This window comes from Patiria miniata, unplaced genomic scaffold (genome assembly GCF_015706575.1).
Source record: "Patiria miniata isolate m_02_andy unplaced genomic scaffold, ASM1570657v1 HiC_scaffold_5, whole genome shotgun sequence".
Lineage (NCBI taxonomy): Eukaryota > Metazoa > Echinodermata > Asteroidea > Valvatida > Asterinidae > Patiria > Patiria miniata.
The window spans coordinates 31273801-31285334 of record NW_024037072.1 but is presented as its reverse complement, the minus strand read 5'-3'; the positions used below and the strand labels follow the sequence as shown (position 1 = coordinate 31285334).

Here is an 11534-nt window from a genome sequence, read left to right as displayed (position 1 = left end):
ATTCGATTAAAACGGACGAAATTGAAATGAAAGCACACATACATGATGTACAATAAGAGAGAACATAATTGCGCTCCACGTGGATCGTGTGGTCGTAGAGCGCCCTCTATCGGTAGGTCTGGAGTTCTCAAGCAGTTTTCTTTCACGCATCAATAATTATGATCCCAAAGAAGTGAAGCTGAAACCGTTAATGCCGTTGGCGATTGCAAACAACATGAACATCGTGTTATTTAGTCAAGATGGGAGAAAGTAGTTAATGTTCCTTAATTTCTGCAATCGACCCCGCATTTGGAGGGAACAATTGGTAAGTTGGGACACTTGTTTTAAAGTGTAGTCCCAGTATCGGTTCAGGTTGACAAACTTTTGTCACCGACGATAGCGACTCGAACAACTCGCCGTTTGTATGAACTCGATCGACCGCTGTGTGTTCAACTGGAAATTCAAGTCGTCCGTTGTACAACCATGGAGACTGCCTCTGTACTTACTTACTGTCGCTATTATAGTATTAAATACGACTAAAATACGAATCATGCTTTGTACAGTCGCCGGAAAAAATGTTGCAACCTGATTACTTCTGAAATCAGAAGGCTTCTCTCCGTCAGCCGGAGAGAAGCCACCTGATGACGCCACTTTTTTCTTCATCTCAATGAAGGTTATTCATTGCAAAACTGATGATAACAGATAGGAATCTTGGACAATACTTAGCCCCATAAATGTGACCAATTTACTGAACTACCTCCGTAAATAAAGGCAACACTTCCACCATGCACAAAAATGTCGAACTTTGTCAAATTTTGATTTTCACATTTAGGCTTAGTTTGTAAAAATTGTTGTGTATTTTTGCTCTAGAAGCATACTTACCCTGTTTATAGGCTAATAAATCAGAAAGTGCTGCCTTTTTCAGATGTCTAATTTTCGTGACATTTCATGTTGTGGTGGAAGTGTGGCCTTTATTTACGGAGGCAGTCCAGTAAATTGGCCACATTTATGGGGCTATAATTGGCATTAGAAGGGAAAGTGGAATGACTCTGTGACTGATCAAACAAAAGGAGAGTTAATTGTAAATAGGCAGCAGGAGCACTATAAAATAGCGACAGAGGCAGTTTGGCTAATCATAGACATACTCGGAGCATGCCATGGGACGTGGTTTGTCTTGATGATAAAAATTGGGTGCTGACGAATCTGACTAGTCCTAAATAATTGTATTCAGACTGAGAAATAATTGGGAAAAAATGTTGCGACTTGACGCCACTTCTGCGATTGTGTACAAAGTCTAAGGCCAAAAATAAAATTAGTTCGGCTTCCAGTTTCCCTACCTTCCCTATTCTGACAGCCCCTACCCTAATTTGTTTATGGGAAAAATGAGGAAAAAAAACATCTAAAACCATCAATTGCTACCTTTTACCCTTGGCTACACACAGACGCCTCTATATAGCCGTCCACAAAAAAAATGGCCAAAAAAAAAATTCCCAACCTACCGGTACCTACCCTATTTTCAAATGCCATGTTATCGGAAGCAGAACTCTTTTTTTTTTTTGGCCTAAAGAGAGCCAAGACAATTTTCAAAGTATTTCCTAACAAAATTGGAAATGATTTTCAGTCCCAGATTCATGTCTTATCATTTTTGCAATGAATGACCTCTATTGAGATGATATATGAAGAAAAAAGTGGCGTCAGGTTGCAACATTTTTTCCAAAAATTGTTAGTTTAAGCACGGTAGGCTTCCTGCCCAAAAAATTATCCATTAACTTTGTTAGAATGCCAGAAAGAACAATTTCACAGGGACTTTAGTGCCATAATATTACTATCTTTAAACCAAGTACGCTTTTTAAATTCAACTAATAATTTTGTCAGTTACTTTTTGGATACAAATGATGTACTCTATCTTTAATTGTTTACTGGACCACTAAAAACCAACACGAAAAAATATTAATATTACATGTATATATGCGGGGCCTATACTAGGCCTACATCATTTTAAATTGTTTTTGCCAAATGTGGCAATAAAAATTTGAGGTCGGTAATTTGGCCTAAAAAGATCCAGGTAGGATTGTTTTTTTTACGCTTCATATTGCTGTGCAACATCACATCTGGTGTAACTACATGTACATGTACCAATATATACAGAAAAGAAAATGTGTGTTTACAAATATGCCCAGATGTCTATGCCATAACCAAAGAAATTGGATACTCTTGTACTTTCCAAAAGTATGCAATACTGCCGGTACTTGAAGCCTGGTATAAATAATAATGAAGAACATTGTACCGGTACATATACACACAACAAACAGATACTGCATAGGCACAGTTCTTTTGTACATAATGTCATTGCTTCAATTTGGTGACAACTTTGTTTTCAACTTGTAAAGTATTACATAACTGTCACAATTATTTACTTATACCAAAGTGTGTTTCAATTAAGCACCAGTTTCAGGCAATTCTAACAAATGTAAGTTGCACAAATTTTGCTTTATACATGTAAATATCATTAAAACTTTATGTCACCCACATATCTGTAAGAATGTTGGCTGTAATGTAAACAAATTTAGGATTTTTCTCTTTTCCCTATGCACTCCATTTCCAGATAAAATGCACTCTCAATCTGTACTCACGGACAAAAGTGATTTTGTTGTTGTTGTCCCACTTTAGTTTAGTTCACCCGATTGTTCGTTTGCAACAATAACAGACAGTGTAGGGGTTCAGTAACAAAACGTTGTGCAAGCCTCATTTACAGGCCCTGTGGTTGTTATGTTTGGTCAAATAGCCCAAGCCACAAGGATTCCACACAACCAAAGAATCTATCAGCACACCACACACTCTGGTCTCCCGCTGCCCCACACAACAAAAGCGCTGCGTGTACTCGCATGTCATTGCAGCTAATTGGAGTTTTTTAATCCCATCATCCCTTCAAAACAAGACCAGTTGTTGCCCCAGTACTCCTCTACTTCATCCCCCATCAGAATGCAGCGGCACATGGGCAAAGTTTAACAAAAACAAGAAACCTTTCAGTTTAGACAGGCAGTGAAAAGACAGGTGAGATTTTTGCCACCCACTACAAGTGAAACCACCGTCTCAATACCGATTCAGCCGATGGGCAGAACACACAGTGCATACTGCCCAGACTTCTTGCCTAATCTATATTGATCCGCATAGTGGCCAAACTAAATATTATACCGCTGTGCCACATTTGTCGTCGTTGTGAACAGCCGGAACAACACGGACCAACTGGTAAGTGTATTTGCCTAACTCATCTTCAAGGGTGCGACAAGAGGAACGTTACAGGAGTTTGTGTTGTCCGTTTGGGTTAGCTGTTTGCCCTGTTAGACATAAGGAGTTTCGGGATCAATCATCAAATCAAACATGTGAAGACTGCAAGTGTGAAGAGAAACTTGAAGTGCACTTTAGTAGATTCTTTTAAATTGTAGCTGTACAGTTGTGTTAGCAACTGGTCAGATACAGCATTTGTTGTCTGTCTCAGGTGAGTTACATCAACCGATGCGTTGCTGCTAATAATTGATTAGAGGCAAAATTGAGTGTACATTTCTGTACCTTTCCATTTGAATTTTAATTGAATTCAACTTCTACTCGTTTGTTTTTTTTAATTTAAGCCAGTTGAAATAGTGTGTACTATTTATTTGTTTTATTTGCAATGTATTTTGCACCTATATTGTCAAATATTGTCTTTTTATTGCTTCCAACAAAATTGTAGCCATGTAGAAAGGGTTATGACATGCTACAACTGATAATGTAGTAACCAACGGTCGGTGATATGTTATTCGTTGTTTAAGATTATCAGTTCTAACGCGGCACTTTTGGACAAATTTTTGTATCTGCCATCTTTGAAAATCTGCCATCTTGGGAAAAAAAGAGAAAGAAAAAAACGCCCGCCTCCTTCATTTTTTTACAAAGTCCAGACGAGAAACTTTCCTTTCTTTTTCAAAAAGTCTGCACAAGAAACTATTATTTTTGTTACTCGGCCTTACATGTTCTTATTCTTTATATTTTGTTTGGCTTGAACATTGTAGAGCGTACAACAAAGGTAACTTTAGCTTTAAAAAAAATCATTGTCAAAGTTACATATGTACAACATTCCAAGAACACAGGCACATGTAATAAATCCCCTGTGAAGGATACTTGCACGTGTTCATATGTATTGTCAAACTTGGCTACTTCCAGACATGAGGTTAGCCTGATCTCAGAGCTCCTAGTAGTGTGTAATCCACTGTGAAATATTCATTCTGACATGTTTGTGTAACTTGCATGTACCGTACAGCATGTTCTTTCATTCGCTCTGTTACTCTCATTGCAATGTTTTCACAACTGATTCAGCACAGCGGATATTTAGCAAGTTTTAATCATTTCTGGTTCACTGGTAAAGCGTGTTCCTTTATGGAGTAGACAACTTTTGTGAATTTACCATTTTCATTTTGTTTGAAAACCACAGAGAAGTAACCAAAAAAAACTCTGTATTGTGCTTTAAAGTTCAGTACGTGTATACATGGATTTTCCAAACTTTTGTATCATGTACAGTGAGAATGCACACTGTGAACATTTACCTGGTACCACTATTGATTTGAACTTTCTAACCTTTTTTGTTTCGTTTTATTTTAGGAGACTATTCTTGAAATTGATTTTTGCAGTCTGGTGAAAGGCATTGCTGGTAGACCTATGAGGATGGTAATATACTGGATGAATACATTCGTTTGGATGAATACATTCGTTTGGATGAAATGTGACAGAGAGTAAAAACATTGATACAATTTGTTAGTGGCAACTACATGTGTATATGTACATGTATTAAGAAAGGACATACTAAATACGTGTGAACATATAGCATTCCAACAACAATCAAAATGGGATGACGACAACGAGTTCTGGTGATGCAGGACGTTCCACTCCACAAGAAACCTTCACCGCATCAAATTGACAAAAATCCACCATCCGGTCGGGAGCTATGCTGACCCTAAAGAATCATGTGACCAATAACGGGCCAATGGGGAGCCCCAAGCAGCCCCGGCAGCCAATCAAATCCTGGACGTCGAAGACCGTGAAGACCGGGGAGAGGTCGCGACAGAACGGATTGATAAACTCGCCACGGGGATTGTACAACAGAGGCAAGGTGCCCATCACAGGCAAGCAAGGAGTTGGAGGAGAATGGGCATTAAAAGAATGCGAGGTAAGTAAACCAGTATGCTTATTATTGTAAAATGCATGTAATTGTTTACAGTTTAATTCATTTTAATCTCTCCATTGTGAAACCTTACAAATTATTGATGTACCAGCTGCCAAAATTCTCTTGTTGCAAACCACATATTTAACCCTAACCCCTTGGGAATATTTACTAGAAACTATCCTGAATCCGCCAAAATCCATCAATTTTGCCATGCTAAAAAAATTTGGTGGCCAGTGAGTCCATCAGATTCCACAAGTTAGCTGGGAGTAAATCTGTTGAGATCCTGAATCCATCAAAGTCCCCCAACTTCTTAATATGGAGGTATCCTGAATCCATCAAAATCCTGCAGTACCGCTAGGCTTCATGTCCAGAATCCATCAAAATCCCCCAACTGTTTCAATATGGAGTTATCCCGAATCCACCGAACTTCCCCGGAACAGGGGGATGGATTTTGATGGATTCAAGTACGTTAGTGTTAATAAAAAAATAATCTGGATAATGTGTTTTCGGTCTTGGTCAAAATCAACCCTTCAAAATTTGTGGAAAAAAAAAATCTCAACTGCTTGACATCAGTTTTGCAGTTACATGTATATTAGAGGCAGACAGGTGATCTAAAAAGGAGATAGCTGTTGGAAACCTTTAAATAAAATTAATAACAAAAACTATGCATTATTTTATGTGGAATAAAAGGGAAGGCCGAATTAGAATTTAAAAAAAAAAAATTTAACATCTTGTAGAAAAATTATGCATTCATATTATCTTTAAATATACAGTGTCCTTTAGAAATTCAAACTTTCCTTGTAAATCATGGTAAACTGTGTTCACTGTTACCAATCCTATGGTTTGAATCTTTTAAAAAGTCCACAGGAGTGGGACTGTGTTTAATTTGTCAGGCAAACAAATATCCTGCAGCTCAACTTGTTACAGACCCAGCGAGTTCATAAAACCATATTAATCAAAGTTCAAGATGTTAGCAAACATCACAGGTCACAAGGACCTGTGTTTTGTGAATTGCAGAGGTCTGAAACCCCCCCCCCCCCCAAAAAAAAAAATATGTAAAGCAATAAATAAATAACTTTGTTGTTCACCATTGGAATGAAACCAAAATTTCAGGTCATGTGTTAAGACATGACACATTTTAGGGCGCGAATTTCATCAGCCTTGTGCAAGAGGGTGAGATTTAAATGTCATATGAAAAAATTACTAACTTTCAGAATGTCGATACAGCGCTAGAGACGGTGGTGGAAGGCGCGTGCTGCAGCTGAAAGCTTCGTGTTTTGCGCCAATGACATCAGGGGTGATCCTGCATTCCTTCAGAAGCTTCTGGCCGCAGCCACCATCTCCAGCGCTGTATCGACATCGGAGGACGCCAAGTCGAAAGTGGCAGATTCTGAAACTGCTTTTTTTTGTATGGTGTTAAAATCTCACCTTCTTGCACAAAGCTGATGAAACTCGCTCCATAAAATCTGTCATGCCTTGTTTACATGATCTGAAATTTTGGTTTAATATCATTGGTAAACAACAGAGTTATTTAGGAACAAATGTAGGACTCTTATTTTTTTGACTCGTAGTACATACATGTATATAGGTACAATATCTCTATATTATAGGGGATCTTTTGGCTATTCAAATATTGTTGACATCAGTCTTTCTAGGAAACCTTGAATATGTTGTTACAGACAGTGAGTTGTTGCTCACTAGAAGGACTTGTCGGCCACTTTATACACCCTTTTTTCTTCATGCTTGTCTTCTCTGAACCCGCCGGATCGATACCAACAATAGCTGGGCCATTCAAACAGACCACGCGGAGTGATTAAAGACCATTGAAGACTTGGCATCAGGAGGGGGTCCTTACGCGTCGGTCCATCGTCCATCGGTCATGTTATAGATTGATAGCTGTCATTAGTTGTGACGCCGAGAGTTAAGAAGCCTCTTTATTGGAGCATTAGGAGATGTTTAGTCTTTATTGTTCAATTGGTGAGAGATAATCCACCTTTTAGAAAAGTGGGATTAGGGTCAGTGGGGATTATTTATCACATGTATTTGTACTGACGGATTTGTGTGCAGTAAATACGGTTTGAATAATTGAGACGTTATCTGCAACACTATTTGTTTTAATTCATGTTGCATACATGTCTGTGACGGTATAAAAGGGACATGTTTGCATGCAAATGGCTCAACTTTTGCATTTTTATTCCCAAAAGAGATCATGAGAAAAAAAGCTACATTACACGTAAGATTTAAGGTCACAGCTGACTTTATTACATTTGCAATGTATTCATATTCATATTTATTAAAACAAATAGTATTTTTTTCCACTTAATCAAGGTGAACAGAAAAGGTTATTAGACAATGATTTAAATGAACAGATGAGATTAAGCGGTGGGCTTCTCCAAAATGCAAGCTGGTCAAGTGGAGACGCCCGTGATGTGCAGGAAAAAAATATCATCGTAAATATATTACACTAGTTCCTTTAAGCTACTCATTTAAGAAAGAAAGTCAAAATGTTCAGAAATTAATGTAAACCGCACATTGAGTTAATCCATTACACAAACCAAGCTTAAACCATTGCTATGACGTCACACTATTGTTAAAAGTGTGGATTCGGAACTACGAATCTGTTACGCTGGTCACAAAGTGTGGATTCGGAACGAAGAATCTTTAGTAAAGTGTGGACTCGGAATCACACTTTGAACACGTCAGACAATTGTTCTCTATAATGAGCATTAATAGGACCGTATGCGTGAAAATTTCCTTCCGAAATTACCAATGCATCTTCCCTGTCAGATTCTCCGCCATCACAACAAAACCTACTTCGAGTCAGAAAGAAATCATCGTCTGAACTATCAATTTGTCGACGGAAGGAGCCGGGACAAATGTTGCAACCTGACGCCACTTTTTTTCTCCATATATCATCTCAATGACGGGCATTCATTGCAAAAATGATGATAGACATGAATCTGGGACTGAGAAATATTTCCAATTTTGTTAAGAAATACTTTAAAAACATTCTTGACTCTCCATAGACTTTGTACACAATTGCGGAAGTGGCGTCAGGTTGCAACATTTATCCCAAGTCTTTTCATCTCCACTCACTGTTACTGCCAATACTTCTTTTGACGCAATGGTTTAAGTCGAAGAATACACTCGCAAGTGTGGATTCTTAATTTACGAATTCACTCGGCGCTTCGCGCCTCGGGAATTCTTAAATTATGAATCCACACTTTCTCGTGTATTCTCCTTAACGTAATCCATCCCCTTTCAAAGTAAGAATAATTGTTTATACGCGTACGCAATTTGCAACATTTACAGAAAAAAAATGATATCTTTATCAGTTACTGATCAGTCAATACGTACATAAAATTTCCTGCTAAACATTTGTGAAGTAAAAATGTTGAGGGAAATTTTATTTTGGGGGCAGTAAACTCTAAAATGCATCTTTTACAAGAAAGACTTGAATAGGCCTGCCGTGAGTCAGCAAGACATTATTACCGCTGGGCCAGTAGCTCGATTACTTGAGTACTCGCGAGTAGTATGCTACTCGTTGTTCTACTCGTGGGTTTTCATCTATTTGAGTACTCGTCCTGGCGCAACAGAAGCAGGTACTCGTGAGTAGCAATTTAGGTTTTAGGATTCTCGGCTAAATACGTCCCCTACAAACGGGGAGTCACTCCCTGCACGTCTCTCTCCCTAGGATTTCATTCGTTAAAAAAAATTCAAGCAAATGATCCATAACGTCGCACAGTAAGGATATATCAGTGCTGGAGAATGTGGTGTGACTTGCACGCAATTTGTTTGTGAGTTTCTTCGATTCACACTATTAAACGCATGTCATTGTTCTGCTTTGATGGGAATTTGGTTAACTTCTCGCGACTTGTCGACTACTCACAAGTAATTTCTTTGTGAGTACTCATTGTAGAAAAATCCACTACTCGCCCTGGCCTAGGTATTATGCACTTTTGCCTACTGTCAGGAAATCTAAGCAGCCCTCAAGGGACTGTTGGGTTTCATTGTCGTTCCCTGTCTGACCAACCAAACTGAAATGAAGTGAACACATTTTCATTTGCTCATTGGTTTTCCAAATTTCACCCGGGTGATGCATTCCTCTGCTGTGTGGATAAACCAATTGACAAACTCCAATTTCCAATTTCCAATGAGTGTACACAACTTATTTCAACAGCAGACGTGATAAGGACTCGGTGATAAAAAAAACCCACTTCAATTAAGCAAACAAATCTCGAATCCGTTGGCTTTTGAACCCCTGCACTGCCAGTGTACAAGATAACCCAAATTATTTTGTGGACGACATTGCCCTCATGAACTGTATAATTGGGTCCAGGTAGGGGTGCGCTACATGTATGTGAAAGACTTGCTTTTTTAGTTTTAGCGAGTGAGGTCATTGTTGTTTTTTTGGTGACAAACATGAGTCCTGCGATAGCACGACGTTCTTCTCTAACGGATGTTCAGGGGTTTAATCAAGTGACGTACAGACAGAGTAGCCAGAAAAAGCTGAAAGAGGTAGGATTAGAAATTTGATAGCAGTAAGCGAGTTTGGCATACCTTCTATTGTTCAGGAAATAGTTTTTGTACAGCAACGTCCCAGATGTTAGTAGTAGGGCCTAAATCTGTACAGAATTATTGGGCTTGCCTTGTGGTTTGAAAATCTTTTAAAGCGTTTTTAGTGGTTGCTTGTTTCCAATAAGCATTTGCGAGTAACCTACATGTATACCCTTTGGGATTTACATTTGAAAACATCTGGTACACTGACTTGCTCAGAATGCTTGGCACATATTAACTTTGAATTCTCCAGACCAAAGACACTGTTGCTACACATGATTTGGGGCAATTGCATAGTTACATGTACGTACGCTCAGCACCAATACGTTGTTCACAATGGGTGAAAATGGCACGAAGACACCAGACCATGCCGGAGCTGGGGGTTGCTAGCATAAGGCTTGCCCCGAATCACGTGATATACCCAGTAGTAACAGTCTCTTTGGTCGGGAGAATGCAAAATTAAAATGTGCAAAGCATTGGATTAAGTCAGCGTTCCAGATCTTATTCAAATTTAACTCGCAAATGGCTTATTGCACTGTATATTTGTAGTCTGCTGTTTAAGTCTTACATACATGTACATGTAAAATGAGTACAAAGTTCTGAAATACAAGCCCATAGCAGTTAGCACACATTTATTAATTGACATTACACATGTTACATGTACCGGTACCCCGGATGGAATAAAACAATGTGTGCATGTGATTAAAATTTCAAGCCAGTTTATTATTGACTCATACTCATAGTGCATCAAGAGTTCAGTTGCAAAATTTCCCCATGGGGGGTTACCATAATATTTTTATAAATGTTAGTCAGCCACAGCGAGCGGGCCAATTGTTACCGGTACGTGTCTGTGACAATTTTCAACAGGACTTCGGATTAAGTTTGAATTGAATTTTACACATGGTTGGTTGAGTGAACAATAGCAGACTAAATGCTTGCACATTCACAGAAAGGGTACACACAGCATACACTACATGTACATAAATACATATATTCATGTACAAATGTATGTGTGTACCGGTATACTGTACCAGTATGTGTCCAATTTTTTTTTCTTTTTTGCACTGTATTTTAGACAATACAGAAACTCATGTTTAGATACTAAACACGGGTGTTGAAGAAATATTTACAATACAGTGCATACCTATATGTACCGGTACCTATCTGTAGAGATGCATTGTCAAAAACACAATCCCTTTGATTGAAGTTTGTATTCTTTGTTACCATGGTGACAGGTTCGAGTTTATATTCAGTGATCACTCCTCAAAAACTAAAATTTTCATTGTGTGTGAGGATCCTCAGGTTGAAAAACCAGATTTGCATCATGAATGTTCATAATGTAATACAATGTATTTCAAAAGTTCATTTGACAATGTACGTGTACATAATACGTACATGTCCCCGGTATACGTGTACATTTTCAAGTCTTTGAGCCAAACATTTTACATATAAATCTGAGAAAGGTTTCAAGATTTAAAAATTTACAATTCATCATGATTAGTAACCTTTTCACAAAACACTGGCTGATTGTCACCCCCCCCCCCAAAAAAAAAATGGGTATGGTACATGTGTACATGAAGTTTCTTTAAAATTGCATTTTCCAATGTGTCCCAAACAGTGTCCTTGGCATGCATACTTTCGGCAGACATTCTTCATTTCAACAGGTATTAGAGACATCAAGTGATGAGATTTCTCTCCTTGTGGGTAATTGCCTCATGCTGTGTGCAATGAATAAATCCATGGCTCTAGCCCTGTAGATGAGGAATGGGCAGGATGCCAAGATTCCCCCCAACCCCAACCATCC

At 38.5% G+C, this 11534-nt stretch overlaps 1 protein-coding gene across 4 annotated transcripts in view; it reads left to right on the top strand.

Moving 5' to 3' along the window:
• Nucleotides 1–152: 152 nt before the first annotated feature.
• The window catches only part of LOC119741179, a 33748-nt gene continuing 22366 nt past the window's right edge, over nt 153–11534 (top strand). The window contains exons 1-3 of one of the 4 annotated variants that reach the window (XM_038216887.1): nt 153–304; nt 4612–4677; nt 4835–5176. In XM_038216887.1, the coding sequence (XP_038072815.1) occupies nt 4955–5176 (222 nt within the window). In that variant the 5' untranslated portion in view covers nt 153–304; nt 4612–4677; nt 4835–4954. Of the gene's footprint in view, nt 305–2811; nt 3229–4611; nt 5177–9577; nt 9692–11534 lie in introns of those variants that run through there. The other 3 variants (XM_038216888.1, XM_038216886.1, XM_038216889.1) reach the window with 3 other exon arrangements.